General features: G+C 38.7%; 1 protein-coding gene across 4 annotated transcripts in view; it reads left to right on the top strand.

The window, feature by feature from the left end:
• SPAST (spastin) overlaps window positions 1-15566 on the top strand; it is a 91349-nt gene extending 75783 nt beyond the window's left edge. For all 4 annotated transcript variants that reach the window (XM_054548247.2, XM_024242176.3, XM_024242177.3 and 1 more), the window contains 4 exons: window positions 1225-1304; window positions 2842-2912; window positions 5111-5151; window positions 12303-15566. In XM_054548247.2, coding sequence (XP_054404222.1) covers window positions 1225-1304; window positions 2842-2912; window positions 5111-5151; window positions 12303-12425 — 315 coding nt within the window. In that variant the 3' untranslated portion in view covers window positions 12426-15566. The remainder of the gene's footprint in view (window positions 1-1224; window positions 1305-2841; window positions 2913-5110; window positions 5152-12302) is intronic.
• The last annotated feature ends 1008 nt before the right edge of the window (window positions 15567-16574 follow it).

The raw sequence follows: 16574 nt of genomic DNA, 5'->3' as shown, positions 1-16574 counted from the left end.
AAAAATGTATGTCCACACAAAGACTTGTACAAGAATTTTTATAACAGCAATATTAATAATAGCCAGAACTACAAATGATCTAAAATGTTCATTTTGGTGAATAAACAAATGTGGTATATTCATTTAATGGATACTGTTATCCATTATACATGCTGCATACTCACTTCATATATTAAGTTTTATGAATGAAACTCCAAAACATTATAAGTGAAAGAAGCAAGATGATATATGTCGCATATCATATGATTCTGTTTATATGCAGAAAACGCAAATTTATTTTTTATTTATTTATTTTTTTGAGATGGAGTCTTGCTCTGTCGCTCAGGCTGGAGTGCAGTGGCGTGATCTCGGCTTACTGCATCCTTTACCTCCCGGGTTCAAGTGATTCTCCTGCCTCAGCCTCCCGAGTGGCTGGGACTGCAGGCATGTGCCACCACGCCTGGCTAATTTTTTGTATTTTTAGTAGAGACGGGTTTCACTGTGTTAGCCAGGATGGTCTTGATCTCCTGACCTCGTGATCTGCCCGCCTCAGCCTCCCAAAGTGCTGGGATTGATTACAGGCATGAGTCACCGCGCCCGGCCAGAAATCGCAAATTTCTAGAAACGTAAAGCAGATCAGTGGGTTGTCAGGGTGAGAGTTGGGAATGAGGATTAACTGCAAACAGGTATGAGTGAACTAAAAAGTGTTCTAAAACTGGATTGTGGTGATGATTGCACATCTCTATAAATGTATTAAAACTCATTGAATTATATACTTACAATGGGTGAAATTCATAGTAGATGAATTCATACCTCTATGAAACTGTTTTTTTGCAGCAAAATATTTATTGCTATGTTTTTATTCAAGTGTGGTGAATTATTGCTATGTTTTTATCCAGGTGTGGTGTCTCACGCCTATAATCCCAGCACTTTGGGAGGCTGAGATGGGAGGATCGCTTGAGCCAGGAATTCAAGACCAGCCTGGGCAACATAGGGAGACCCTGTCTCTACAAACAGTTTTTTAGAAATTAACCAGGCATGGTGGCACGTGCCTTTGGTCCCAATTACTCGGGAGGCTGAGATGGGAGGAGTGCTTGAACCCAGGATATTGAGGCTATAGTGAGCTATGATTGTGCCCTGCACTCCAGCCTGGGTAACAGCACCAGACCCTGTCTCAATATAAAAAAAGAAAAGAATCATTAATTCTGAAATTAGACTGAATGATCATTTTTTAATATTTTTCAGACAAGACTACTTTTGCTTAAAAATCTGTTATGTAAACAAGGAAGTCCATTGACCCAAAAAGAACTAGCACAACTTGCTAGGTGAGTAATTTGGATTTGGTTTATCTTACAGCTTTTATTTATTTTTTGTAAATAATTCTTTTTTTAGTTATTTAAAGTAATCTTAAGTATGAAATGAGTAATTCATTTATCAGAAGACTTTCTCTCATCCTTTACCTCCATTGCCTTTTTCTTACCTCTTATTCTTATATATATGTGGAATCTAAATTTCACTTACTATGTCCTCTGCAAGACATGACCTAAATATCTAATGATGATAGTATATTCTTTTTATAAATTTATTAAAACCTGTAAGTGGTATTAAAGTAATTTAAACATTTACACCCTGGGCAACATGGTAAAACCCCATCTATACAAAAAATAAAATGAGTCAGGAATGGTGGCACATACCTGTAGTCCCAGCTACTTGGGAGGTTGAGGTGGGAGGATCGCTTCAGCCTAGGAGGTGGAATGGAGGTTGAGAGACAGTGAGACCTTGTCTCAAAAAAAATTTTAAACATTTCATATTGCACACTAACACAGATATTTTTATATAAACTTGTTCTTGGCATATGCTGAACACTTTTCAGCTCCTTTAATAATTTTATTTGATAATTTTAATAATTTTAATTTCAGCTATTTGAATAATCTTAAACTTTATGAACACTGTGAAGTAGAAACTGAGTATAGGAGATGCGCTCATGAATTTTATTCCCTGAAAAGTGTCATAAAGTAATTTAAAGTATTCAATGAATATGTGAGTATTGAATAATTTTAACAAGAACTCTGAGTTCCCAGATACCTATGACAAAAGAACAAATTACTTGGAAGTATCTTCTACTCCAGATCTTTCTGTCTATCCCCATATTAAAAAAAGTGTACATTGATTGTCCCTTATCCCATCAAGAGAGTGTTCTTTGCCAAGATAAACGCTAATTAGAGAAGTAATTGTGTTTATGTGTCAGTTGGCCACCAGTAGTTTGTAGATGTTACCTTTCCAGGTGACATGTTTACAATTTAATGAAGCCTCTGGAGATAGTATGCCTTAATCTAAAGGAATGGTTCTAATGATTAAAATTTGAGGCATTACTACATTTGTTTTCAACAAATGGGCCTTTCTATTCCCTTAAAATCAAACCCTCATAACTATGGGTTTGCTGACAAAGGGAAACTAGTTTTTACTGTTTTATTATATGGAGATTTTAAATCTGCAGAGATGAAAATAATTTGCTGTTTCAGCTGGGTGCGGTGGCTCACGCCTGTAATCCCAGTACTTTGGGAGGCTGTGGCAGGTGGATCACCTGAGGTCAGGAATTCGAGACCAGCCTGACCAACATGGTGAAACGCCATCTATACTAAATACAAAAAAAAAATTAGCCAGGTGCGGTGGCACATGCCTATAATCCCAGCTACCTGAGAGGCTGAGGTGGGAGAATCGCTTGAACCCAGGAGGTGGAGGTCACAGTGAGTCGAGATCATGCCATTGCACTCCAGCCTGGGCAACAAGAGCAAAACTCCGTCTCAAAAAAAAAAAAAAAGTGGGGGAAATAATTTGCTGTTTCTTCCTTCCCTTCCTCAGAATGACTGATGGATACTCAGGAAGTGACCTAACAGCTTTGGCTAAAGATGCAGCACTGGGTCCTATCCGAGGTAGGTATACAAGAGCTTAAAACATTTAGAACTATTTATTATATACCACCTTAGAAGTTTAAGAAGTCCAAAAAAATCTACCAAGAGATTTTTTTTCTTTTGGAGACAGGGTCTCACTGTCTTGCCCAGGCTGTAGTGCAGTGGCACAATCGTAGTTCACTGCAGCCTCGAACCCCCCAGGCTCAGGTGATTCTCCCACCCAGCCTTCCCAGTAGCTGAGACTATAGGCATGCACCATCATGCCCAGATAATTATTTTATTTTATTTTTTGTAGAGACAGGGTTTCACCATGTTGCGCAAGCTGGTCTTGAACTCCTGGGCTCAAGTGAGCAGCCTGCCTTGGCCTCCCAAAGTGCTGGGATTACAGGCATGAGCCACCATGCCCAGCCTTAAAACCATTCTTAGCTCACAGATCATACAAAAAACAGTCTATGAGCCAGTAGACTGTGACCCCTGTTCTAGGCAAGAGGTTTCATTTCTTGATAGTAAGTAAGCAGCAGAAAACTCAAAAAAAAAACTTTAAACAAAAAAGAATAATGTAAGGAAAATGTTCTTATCTGTTTTCTGGCTCTTCAATATTCTGACATCATTGGAAATTAATGTGTCTAAAGGAAATTATGTAAGGAAGTTTTCACTTTTTAAATTATATCTTTTGAGGAACTGCAGCAAAATATTTATTGCTATGTTTTTATTCAGGTTACTTGGTTGATTCTGAAATACCATGACCAATTCTTTTTAGGTTAGGTTAGGATAAACTCACACAGATATTTTCAGCTACATTTCCACAGCCAGCATGGGTAGTGGATGGTTGATGCTCTCAGGTGTGCACTCAGATTATTAGCTATGATGATAAAATAATCATAATAGCTCCATCCCTTTTCTCTCATTCAAGAAAGTACAATTGAATGTAGTTGTATGAGAAAGATGTTATCATAGTGTCTACTGTAATTTGCATTAAAAGCCTACATTATACAAAACCTTTTTGTTTTACTAGTTAAAAATTACCAGTAACACCTCCCGTAGTGAAATAGGGTACTGATTAAGAACTGCTACTTTGCAAAATAAAAAATGTAATCTTGAGAGTATATTTTGAAACTCTGGATGAACAAATTATCTTTCTGCTGGAGCTTAAATCTTGTTGAGATAGCGGATTTAGAAACAGTAGCTAATGCATAAATGAGTTGTATTTTCTTAGAACGTTTTGGCTGTTCTAAGGTAGACAAAATTTGGGTTTAAAAAAAGATTCGCATCCATTAAAGTACAGAAAATGGCCGGGTGCAGTGGCTCACGCCTATAATCCCAGCACTTTGGGAAGCCAAGGTGGGAAGATCGTGTGGGCCTAATAGTTTGAGACTAGACTGGGCAACATAGGGAGATTCTGTCTCTACAAAAAAACATAATAAAGTAACCGGGCCTGTTGGCATGCGCTTGTAATCCCAGGTACTCGGGAGGCTGAAGTAGGAGGATCACTTGAGCCTGGAAGGTCCAGGCAGCAGTGAACCATGGTCATGCCACTCACTGCACTCCAGCCTGGGTGGGTGACAGAGTGAGCTGCTGTCTTAAAAAGTAAATAAATAGGCCAGGCACGGTGGCTCACGCCTGTAATCCCAGCACTTTGGGAGGCTGAGATGGGTGGATCATGAAGTCAGGAGTTCGGGACCAGCTTGGCCAATATAGTGAAACCGCATCTCTACTGAAAATACAAAAATTAGCAAGGCGTGGTTGTGCGCGCTTGTAATCCCAGCTACTCAAGAGGCTGAGGCAGGAGTATCGCTTGAACCTGGGAGGCAAGGTTGCAGTAAGCCGAGCACTGCAGCCTGGGCAACAGAGCAAGACTCTGTCTCAAAAAAAAAAAAAAAAAAAAGTAAATACATAAAGTGAGAGTAAAAACAAAAAAAGACTAATGCATTTTGTAAAGATCAAGTTGCATTCTTTTAAGTTCCCTTTCAAATTTGTGAACTATTGTTTTTGGGCAGTATGCAAGAAATTGAACACTTTCCAGTTATTCCTACGAAGGAATATTCTCTTCTAAGCATTTATAAATTGTATGTGCTCTCAAAGTTAACGTGTCTCTTTCTTTTAATATAATGATTTGTACTGAATAGATACATGTAGATCATTGTACTTGGTTTTGTCCTTCAACAATTTAAACTGCAAAATGTATATATTTTTAAGCGCCTGACTTTTATGTTTTACAGAACTAAAACCAGAACAGGTGAAGAATATGTCTGCCAGTGAGGTATAGTATTTTACAATGATATTTTTTGTCCTCTATATTGTAAGACATACATACATGAATGTGTGTGTGTGTGTGTGTGTGTGTTTTTGTTTTTTGTTTTTTTTTTTCTGAGACAGTCTGGCACGATATCGGCTCACTGCAACCTCCACTTCCTGGATTCAAGCTATTCTCCTGCCTCAGCCTCCTAAGTAGCTACAGTCATGTACCACCAAGCCCAGCTAATTTTTGTATTTTTAGTAGAGAGGGCGTTTCACCATATTGGCCAGTCTGGTCTCAGACTCGACCTCAAGTGATCCACCCAACTTGGCCTCCCAAAGTGCTGGAATTACAGGCTTGAGCTGCTGCATCTGGCTGTTTTTTTTGTTTGTTTGTTGGGTTTTTTTTGTTGTTTTTTGAGACGGAGTCTCACTCTGTCGCCCAGACTGGAGTGCAGTGGCACAATCTCGGCTCACTGCAAGCTCCGCCTCCCGGGTTCACGCCATTCTCCTGCCTCAGCCTCCCTAGTAGCTGGGACTACAGGCGCCCACCACCACACCTGGCTAATTTTTTGTACTTTTAGTAGAGACGGGGTTTCACTGTGTTAGCCAGGATGGTCTCTATCTCCTGATCTCATGATCTGCCTGCCTCAGCCTCCCAAAGTGTTGGGATTACAGGCATGAGCCACCATGCCCTGCCTTTTTTTTTTTTTTTTTTTTTTTGAGATACAGGGTCTTGCTCTGTTCCCAGGCTGGAGTGCAGTGGTGCAATCGTGGCTGACTGTAGCCTTGACCTCTTGGTCTCAAGCAGTCCTCTTGTCTCAAACTTTTTAGTAGCTGGGACTACAGGCAAGTGCCACAACACCCCACTAATTTTTAAATTTTCTGTAGAGATGGTGTCTCTCCCTGTTGCCCAGGGTGGCCTCAGACTCTTGGCCTCAAGTAATCCTCCTGCCTCAGCCTCTCAGAGTGCTTGGGACAAATTTTTTTTAATGGATTTTTCTAGTTGATTAGAAGCTAGAAAAAATTAACTTTGCTTCATTTCAAAATATGGAAACCTATGAAATAGTCTCAGTCAAATTTTTTTTTGGTAATAGACAAAACATATATACATAGACATTAAGTCATTTTCTATCAAATCATATTACGTAAATACCAACAGAAGAAAATTATAGGCCGGGTGCGGTGGCTGACGCCTGTAATCCCAGCACTTTGGGAAGCCGAGGTGGGCAGATCACTTGAGGTCAGGGGTTAAAGACCATCCTGGCCAACATGGCGAAACCCTGTCTCTATCAAAAATACAAAAAAATTAGGCTGGGGGCGGTGGCTCACACCTGTAATCCCAGCACTCTGGGAGGCCGAGGCGGGCGGATCACGAGGTCAGGAGATCGAGACCATCCTGGCTAACATGGTGAAACCCTGTCTCCACTAAAAAATACAAAAAAACTACCCAGTCGTGGTGGCAGGTGCCTGTATTCCCAGCTACTTGGGAGGCTGAGGCAGGAGAATGGCGTGAACCTGGGAGGTGGAGCTTGCAGTGAGCCGAGATCACGCCACTGCACTCCAGCCTGGGCGACAGAGCAAGACTCCGTCTCAAAAAAAAAAAAAAAAAAAAAAAATAGCTGGGCATGGTGGCATGTGTCTGTGGTCCTGGCTACTTGGGAAGCTGACGCAGGAGAATCACTTGAACTTGGCAGGCAGAGGTTGCAGTGAGCCAAGATTGCACCATTGCGCTCTAGCCTGGGCGACAGTGAGACCCTGTCTCAAAAAAAAAAAAAATTATATGAAACTTGTGGGGTTTTATACAATAAAAATAACCTATAACTATAGGTTAATCCTTTAAGAATGTTCTATTTGTTTTTCAATAATCTTTATTTTTTTAATTAATTAATTTTCTTTTTTTGAGAAGGACTCTCGCTCTGTCGCCCAGGCTGGAGTGCAGTGGCACGATCTTGGCTCACTGCAGCCTCCACCTCCCAGGTTCAAGCGATTCTCCTGCCTCAGCATCCTGCGTAGCTGGGATTACAGGCATGGGCCACCACGCCCGGCTAATTTTTTTTTTTTTTTTTTTGTATTTTTAGTAGAGATGGGGTTTCACTATGTTGGCCAGGTGGGTCTCGAACTCCTGACCTCAGGCGATCGCCAGCCTCGGCCTCCCTAAGTGCTAGGATTACAGGCGTGAGCCACCGTGCCTGGCCAATTTATTACCGTTTCTTAATATGGAGGACCTCCTTATGAGATGCTGAAGCATTTCATTTGAAAAAAGTTGCATGTAAAATACAAAATTGGGTATGCAGAATGGTCATAACTCTGTGAGCAAAATTTTGAAATCAGGCTTGAATTACAGTCAGCCTTTCCTATCCGTGGATTCTGCATTCATGGATTCAGCCAACTGTAGATCAAAAATATTTGGGGAGAAAAAAGCATCTGTGTTGAACATGTACAGACTTTTATTCTTGTTATTATTCCCTAAACAATATAGTATAAAAACTATTTACATTGCGTTTACATTGTATTAGGTGTTATAAGTAATCTAGAGGTGATTTAAAGTATACAGGAGGATTGTGTAGGTTGTATGCAAATACTGCACCATTTTATATACAGGACTTTAAGCGTTTGTGGATTTTGCTATCTATGGGGGAACCAATTTCCCAGAGATACCGAGGGACAGCTGTATATTTGTAACTTATTTTTTATTTCCCTAAGTTCAGCAGCTGTTGAGGGGACAGTGAACTGTTAACATAGATAATGAGTGTATTCAAGTACATTTTGGAGTTTTTTTTTTTTTTTTTCAGGCTTTTAGTTGCCTGTCGGATGAGGCATCATACGTGAATTTTTTTTTTAAAGAAAGCTTTTAGTTTTCTTTCTTTTTTTTTTTTTTTTTTTTTTTTTTTTTTTGGTGAGATGGAGTCTTGCTCTGTTTCTAGGCTGGAGTGGAGTGCAGTGGTGTGATCTCAATTCACTGCAACCTCTGCCTACTGGGTTCAATTGATTCTTCTGCCTCAGCCTCCCGAGTAGCTGGGACTACAGGTGCATGCCACCACGCCCAGCTAATTTTTTTTTTTTTTGTATTTTTAGTAGAGACGGAGTTTCACCACGTTGGCCAGGATGGTCTTGATCTCCTGACCTTGGGATCCGCCCACCTTGGCCTCCCAAAGTGCTAGGGATTACAGGCGTGAGCCACCGCGCCTGGCTGAAAGCTTTTAGTTTTCTAACTTATTTAATTTAATTTCATTTATTTTTATTTTATTTTTTGGGACAGTGTCTCACTTGGTTGCCCAGGCTGGAGTGCAATGGTACAATCATGGCTCACTGCACCCTCTAGCTCCTGGGCTCAGGCGATCCTCCTGCCTCAGCCTTTTGAGTCACTGGGACTACAGGCATGTACCACCACACTCAGCTAATTTTTTAATTTTTTGTAGAGATGGGGTCTCACTATGTTGCCTAGGCTGGTCTCAGATTCCTCAAGCATTCCTCCCACTGCAACCTCCCAAAATGCTGGGATTACAGGTGTGAGCCACCGTGCCAGACTTGAAATTTTTAATCCCACACCTAAAAATATAATTTTGTCCACCATTTTTTAAAAGTCATAACATTATTTATTAAAAATTTAGATGGTAAAACTAAAAATTAAAGCTTAATAAAACTACTGAATGATTTACAAGGAAGAATATTACTGGTACCTTTTGTGAGCATCCCATTAATTATATATATTCAGGTTATATTGTTACAATATTTGGTTCTACTGTATACTTTTTTTTTTTTTTTTTGAGACTGAGTTTCGCTCTTGTTGCCCAGGCTGGAGTGCAATGGTGCAATCTTGGCTCACTGTAACCTCCGCCTCCTGGGTTCAAGTGATTCTCCTGCCTCAGCCTCCCGAGTAGCTGGGATTACAGGCATGCGCCACTGTGCCTGGCTAATTTTGTGTTTTTGTAGAGACGGGGTTTCACTATGTTGGTCAGGCTGATCTGAAACTCCCAACCTCAGGAGATCCGCCCACTTCGGCCTCCCAAAGTGCTGGGATTACAGGTGTGAGCCACCACGCCTGGCTCTACTGTATACTTTCATTCAGTTGTTCCTTTTTAATCTAGTGGTTTTGGTATTAATAATTTGATAATGACCTTTAGCTGTTGTTGCTTACTTATGAGTGAATATTTATAAAGCACTTAAAGTAGCTGGCACGTAGTAAACACTATGTAAAGATCCATTAAATAACTTTAAAAAATATAAAACTGATAGTGGCATTTTATTATAGAGATTAAAGTAATCCATTCTGTCATTCCCATTTATGGGATGAGATGTAAACACAAGTAGTTTGCTCTCTAAAACTGTATACTAGAATTTTATATACCCATTATTTGGTGCAACTTTAATACCAAAGTGTATTGTCAGTTACCAGTGAATATATATATAAATTTAGATAAGAAAAACCCAACTTGGTCGCGCGCAGTGGCTCACGCCTGTAATCCTAGCACTTTGGGAGGCCGAGGCGGTTGGATCACCTGAGGTCATGAGTTCGAGACCAGCCTGGCCAACATGGTGAAACCCTGTCTCCACTAAAAATACAAAAATTAGCCGGGCGTGGTGGCACATGCCTGTAATCCCAGCTGCTCGGGAGGCTGAGGAAGGAGAATCACTTGAACCTGGGAGGTGGAGGTTGCAGTGAGCTGAGATCACACCACTGCACTCCAGTCTGTGCGACAGGAGCGAGGCTCCATGTCCAACAACAAAAAAAAAGAAAAACCCAACTTATCTTTTACAGTTTATAATAGTAGAAGTTCAAATAATTGGTTTGGAATTTCTGTGTTTTTAAAGGTTAGTACTAAAATTGTTGGTTATAAATTGGGGTACAATATACTTTGTTTTTTAAGTACCTTGTGTATCTAATTTAACTTTAACTCCTTTATTATTTTGTTTTGATAAGACAACTTTGCTACTTATTTCCCCCCTTAACTGAACCAACTACCAGCTGCTTTTTTCCTGTTGTATACATTAGTCTCTTATGTTAAAATATCATACAAGTTTCATGTATATACACATATCAAACTATAGACTTAAATTAGAATTACATCAACATCTTTTAAAACCTTAATTTCTGGCCAGGCGTGGTTGTTCATGCCTTTAATCCCAGCACTTTGGGAGGCTGAGGCCGTTGGATCCCTTGAGCTCAGGAATTCGAGACCAGCCTGGACAACATGGTGAAACCCTCATCTCTACAAAAGTTACAAAAAGTTAGCTGGGCGTGGTGGCGCACACCTATAGTCCTAGCTACTTGGGAGGATCTCTTAAGCCTGGAAGGCAGAGGTTGCAGTGAGCCGAGATCATGCCACTGCACTCCAGCCTGGGTAACAGTGAGACCCTGTCTCAAAACAAAAATATTAATTTCTATAACAAATAAATTTTATTTAGTAGTATCATGTTTAATATCCATGTTACATTCATCATTCTTCTACACTTTGGCCTTTAGGAAGAGGCAGTGTGTGTTTTACAGTTAAACAGGAAACAAGCAGGGTTCATATAGTGCTTATGGGGTTTTCTTTGGTGGGGGGTTGCTGGGTTTTTGGGGGGTTTTTTTTTGAGACAGGGTATCACTCTGTCACCCAGGCTGAAGTGACATTGGCATGCTCATGGCTCACTGCAGCCTAACCTCCCAGACTCAAGTGATCCTCCCACCTCAGCTTCCCTAGTAGCTGAGACTACAGGCGTGCGCCACCATGCCTAGCTAAATTTTGTACATTTTGTAGAGATGAGGCTTTGCCATGTTACCCAGGCTGGTCTCTAACTCCTGGGCTCAAGTGATCCACTCGCTTCAGCCTCCCAAAGTTCTGGGATTACAGGTGTGAGCCACTGCAACCAGCCTATATTTTAACTATATGTTTTTTTCTTTTTGGCTAAAATTTTTCAGATTAGTTTACAAGTTACAAGTGTAGGTGATATCTCATGGAGATATCAAAGATGATATGAAGTTAGATTGGGTTTTTAAGAGTAATTTTTAAAATACAGATAAATACCAGTTGTTGAAGTTTTGTTTAAAGTTCTTTAACTTCTTATTTTTGGGCCAAAATACAGGTGTATGCTAGTAATGCTTTTTAACACAGGTCATTTATGCCAAACTGCATTTTGCCTTAATTTTTTTTTTTTTTTTTGAGAGGGAGTCTCGCTCGTTGCCCAAGCTGGAGTGCAATGGCATGATCTCGGCTCACTTACAACCTCCACCTCCCAGGTTCAAGCGATTCTCCTGCCTCAGCCTCCTGAGTAGCTGGGATTACAGGCACCCGCCTGGCTAATTTTTGTATGTTTAGTGGAGACGGGGTTTCACCATGTTGGCCAGGCTGGTCTCGAACTCCTGACCTCAGGTGATCCACCCGCCTTGGCCTCCCAAAGTGCTGGGATTACAGGTGTGAGCCACCGTGCTTGGCCAAAATTTTTATTAATTTTTCTATTGCCTGGACTCTGTGAACCTATCCATTTTGCCTTTTAAAAATACTCAGGTGTAAATATATATTCATTAACTCAGCATTGTTTTAATCTGTATTTCCAAAGGCAATTTAAAAGATCAGAAAATAAGACCAAATTAATATAAAAATGCATACTTTAGGTTGGGCACAGTGGCTCACGTCTGTAATCCCAGCACTTTGGGAGGCCAAGGTGGGCAGATCACCTGAGGTTAGGAGTTCAGGACCAACCTGGCTATCATGGCGAAACCCTGTCTCTACGAAAAATACAAAAATTAGCTGGGCATGGTGGCATGTGCCTGTAATCCCAGCTACTCAGGAGGCTGAGACAGAAGAATTGCTTGAACCTGGGAGGGGGAGGTTGCATATCTGAGTGGTGAAATTGTGATTCTTTTTTTCTCTTTGTCTATATTTTTGAACTTTTCTATAAATGATTGTGTTTTGTTTTTATATTGGAAAAATAGTATGCTTTCAAATGTTAATACCTATGAAACTAAACACATGTAATAAATACATTAGTATAGCATTTATTAAGGTTTCTTGTGTAGCAGATCAACATAGAAAATATATTTAAATGGCTGACATAATTTTCTAAGAATACATACACGTATATTTTTTATAACATTAATAAACAGCAGCATCATTACTTTAATCCATCATTTCATTAACCACTATATACCTGTTGATCATTTGTATTGTCATGTGCTTTTTAAAAATCTAGATGAGAAATATTCGATTATCTGACTTCACTGAATCCTTGAAAAAAATAAAACGCAGTGTCAGCCCTCAAACTTTAGAAGCATACATACGTTGGAACAAGGACTTTGGAGATACCACTGTTTAAGGAAATACCTTTGTAAACCTGCAGAACATTTTACTTAACAAAAGAGGAAACACAAGATCTTCAATGAACAGTCATCGGCTACAGAAACAGCCTAAGTTTACAGGACTTTTTAGAGTCTTACATATTTGTGCACCAAACTTGAAGATGAACCAGAAAACAAAACAAACTTAAACAAAATATACAATGCAAATGGAATTTTTTGTTGTTTAAGGCCTTGCCTTGATGGTCACAGTTACCCCAATGGACACTAAGTTAGAGCACAACAAAACCTGATTCTGGTCTTCTTTACCAATATAATCATAATGTAAATAATAATTTGTATATTGTGTTTCAGATGAAAGTATTCCAGAGATAGTGAATGGTAGAAGACACAAGAACATTTGGTTGTTTGTCTTCTGATGTTTTTTCTTAAAATAGTAATTTCTCCTACTTTTCTTTTCTACTGTTGTCTTAACTACGGGTGATTGGAATGCCAAACACTCTTATTTTCTTTTTTCGTTTTATAAATTCAGTGTGCCAAATGAAACTTTTTTCCTAAGTAACTGTAATAGGAAAAAGTTTATTTTGAGAGTTTCTTCTTCATAAATCTACAGACATTAAACAATTGTTGTGTTCTTTTTACCTTTTATTTTTCTATTACCTTGCTACCAAACAGTTTAGATAGCAATATAATAGCAACAAAGCAAATCTGGTAGAATAGAGAAGGTTTGAGTTACTCTGTCATATAACATGTAGATCAGTCTTCATGTGACCTGCAGTATTTTTTTTTCTAATGTATTTGTCAGAGATCTGTTGTAGACTGTTAACTTCTTCCTGATGGAATTTATTTTCTGCAAGAATTATTCTGATATTTAAGAGAGCCAATTTTAACTGCTGTGAAAATGTTTCCAGTGCAAGAGAAGGGAAATAACTAGGAACTAAGACATTTCTAATTTATTGCTTATTACTTTCTTAATGTTTACAGGATAATTATAAGCAAGTGGAACTACCATCTTTTATTCTTAATAATTATTAATCCCTTCAATGAAACTTTAAAAAAACTGAATTTTTATACATGGCATACATTTTTCTAGGTTCCTTCTGCTTGCTTTATTAACTCAAAAGTTCTAGTCTGTTGATCTGCCTTTTGTTCTCCCAAAATGTACAGTAATTCCATTTGTTTGTATAAATATGCCTGGATTTTCATTATAAAAATGTCATTGTAGGGAGTAGAGACTCATATCATGGCCTTTTAAATATTGTAATAAAGGCAAATAGATATTTGCCCTTAGTTTACTGGTTAAAAGTTTGTTTACAGAACTTTTCTCTGGTGCTTAAATGATGCTATGTAAAATGTCATGAGTGGAAAGAATATTTGTAGTAGTAACAAAAATTTTTCATTTAGGAAAGATTTCTTAGGTTTTGAAAGAATACATTAAAATAAAAAACTTGCCCCTACTAGGTAAGAACTTTATAATGAAGACATACATTCTTTTTAATTTTACTCTTGCTCTTGTTAAAGATTTGTTTGACTATAGAAGATACATGATTTCTGGGTTTTTTTTTTTTTTTTTTTTTTTTGAGACAGAGTTTCGCTCTTGTTGCCCAGGCTGGAGTGCAATGGCGCAATCTCAACTCACTGCAACCTCCGCCTCCCGGGTTCAAGTAATTCTTCTGCCTCAGCCTCCCGAGTAGCTGGGATTACAGGCATGCGCCACCACCCCAGCTAATTTTGTATTTTTAGTAGAGATGGGGTTTCTCCATGTTGGTCAGGCTGGTCTTGAACTCCCGACCTCAGGTGATCCGCCTGCCTCAGCCTCCCAAAGTGCTGGGATTACAGGCATAAGCCACTGCGCCCAGCCAGAAGATGCATGATTTCTTAGGATCATATGCTGTTTGTAGCCATAAGGTAAATCATGTCTCTTCAAATCATGACTTTGGAACTCCCTGAATAATAAAAATGAGAGTTGAGATAAATACGGGAAAAAAAAATTTTTGTAAGCCAGAGCTATGCATATGTTAGGTGATGGGTAGTATCCCCTTAAGGTCTCAAACATTACAGCATCAATTATGAAATACTGATAACGAAAGGTAGTAATGAAATATATATGATGAAAAGAATTGAGAAGTTCTAAATTAAGACATTTCAGTTAAGCTCATAAAAGTTACTGTTTTCATTTAAAAGGAGATTAACGTTATTGATACTTGGATAACTGGCTAATCATATTAAAGGACTATGTGGTTCCAGCTCAACTTTTAATATATTGTCTCCTTTAAAATTATCATGATTATAATTCTATTGGGAAAGATTTTTAGATAACAAAGATTTCAAATGTTAAAAGAGATAAAAGTCAGGTTAATACTATCTTAAACATTGAGTCAGGAAATCATTACTGTATAGAAGTTGCTTTCCTGATCAAGTCTGAACTTCAGCTAGTGCTAGAGAACTATTTTCTATGACTTAACTCTAACCAAGTTTTATTTTAAGCTGTTTCTTTGATAGAAGGGCCATGAAAATAGAGTAATGATATAGTAGGAGATAAGGGATTGGTTTGGTCTTTTTCAATAAAGATAGAAGTTGCTGAAGTTTTCTGAATTAATAATGACTTAGATTGTGACCTTTTAGATTCGGTGTTGAGCTCTGTATATTACTTCCTAAAAGATAATGCTTAAACATTAAGCATTAGTGTGCTCTTCATGTTAATATGGCAGAGTTTTGTAAACTAAATTAAAACTTACTGATATGTTGGACTTTGAGCCAAGGGAAAGAATGAGTACTATCTTTCCAGATATCTTAAGGGTAAAAGCTTATTCTAAGACAGTCTGTCCATTGAGAATATTAGATTTCTGACTTGCAAATATGTTTGTACTCCAGAAGAATTAGAGGAAAAGCAGATACTAGAATTCTAATTTAAGTACATATACAGCAGTCTTTGTTTATAGTGTAGAATTCTTTATATTTTGTACAAAAACTAATTCTTTTGGTAAAATGAACCATTTACAGTTCGGTTTTGGACTCTGAGTCAAAGGATTTTCCTTTAAATGCTTGTTTCAATTTTAGTCTGGTCTTTTGTACTTTTCTTCAGAAGAAATGAATTAAAGGGTACAGTTGCATAAAGTGGGTTTTTATCCTAATGTATTGGAAATAAATGATAAACTTTATTTTGTCTTTTTTACTTTAAAACTTTTGATATTTTAGGGGTTGCAGTCTGATAATGAAGGAGTTGTGTGTATTGGACTCTGTTAGTAACAATTATAAACGTTTAACAAAATACAGAAAGCAATGATTGGGCGGCTCTGCAGAGCAATCAAAACAAGGTAGAAACTGCAAAGTCCTATATTGGAAGAGATTCAGGCTGGGTGCGGTGGCTCATGCCTGTTTGGGAGGCCAGTATGGGAGAATCGCTTACACCCAGGAATTCAAGACCAGCCTGGGGAATATAGGGAGACCCTGTTTCTGCCAAAAACAAAAACAAAAAAAAAAACACTAAACTAAAAATTAGCCAGGTTTGGTGGCCTACACCTGTAGTCCCGGTTACTCAAGAGGCTAAGGTTAGAGGATCGCTTAAGCCCGGGAGGAGGAGGTTGCAGTGAGCCAAGATCACACCACTGCACACCAGCCCAGGTTACAGAGACCCTATCTCAAAAAATAAAAACTAAACAAGAGATTCACCTTAACCAGCTTTTACCCATAGGGCAATTTCCAGTTTGTGCAGTTCACTTGGATATAGAATTCAAGTAGAATGTGACAGTCTTGATAGGCTGAGGAATCATTTGGGACTTCTAGAACACCTGAAAATTAGAAATTTTGGGAAGGAGAGTGCCTCAGAAAGTAAGCTCTAAAATCTGCCTACATATTCCTTTCAAATCCTTGGTGGATTCCAAAATTGTGCTTGTGCAGTGTGATTATTTAAAGGAACCCAGGAGAAAGCAAGTTAAAGTCTAAAGAACTCAGCAGAGATTGCAGCTGCCCAAGGACAGAGAGTTTGAAATTCAAGTTCCACTAAGAAGGACTGAGTAAGTACTTGGTGTTTCCCATTGAACCCCCAAAATGCCATGCCTTAAGGAAGAATGACAGCATCCTAGAACTAAAGGCTGTGCTTTAGCACTAAGGATAAAATGGAAAGAAACTCACTGTAATGAAGCTTAAAATCAAATCTCACAGCATCA

This window comes from Pongo abelii, chromosome 12 (assembly GCF_028885655.2).
Source record: "Pongo abelii isolate AG06213 chromosome 12, NHGRI_mPonAbe1-v2.0_pri, whole genome shotgun sequence".
Taxonomy (NCBI): domain Eukaryota; kingdom Metazoa; phylum Chordata; class Mammalia; order Primates; family Hominidae; genus Pongo; species Pongo abelii.
This window is presented reverse-complemented; position numbering and strand designations above follow the sequence as displayed.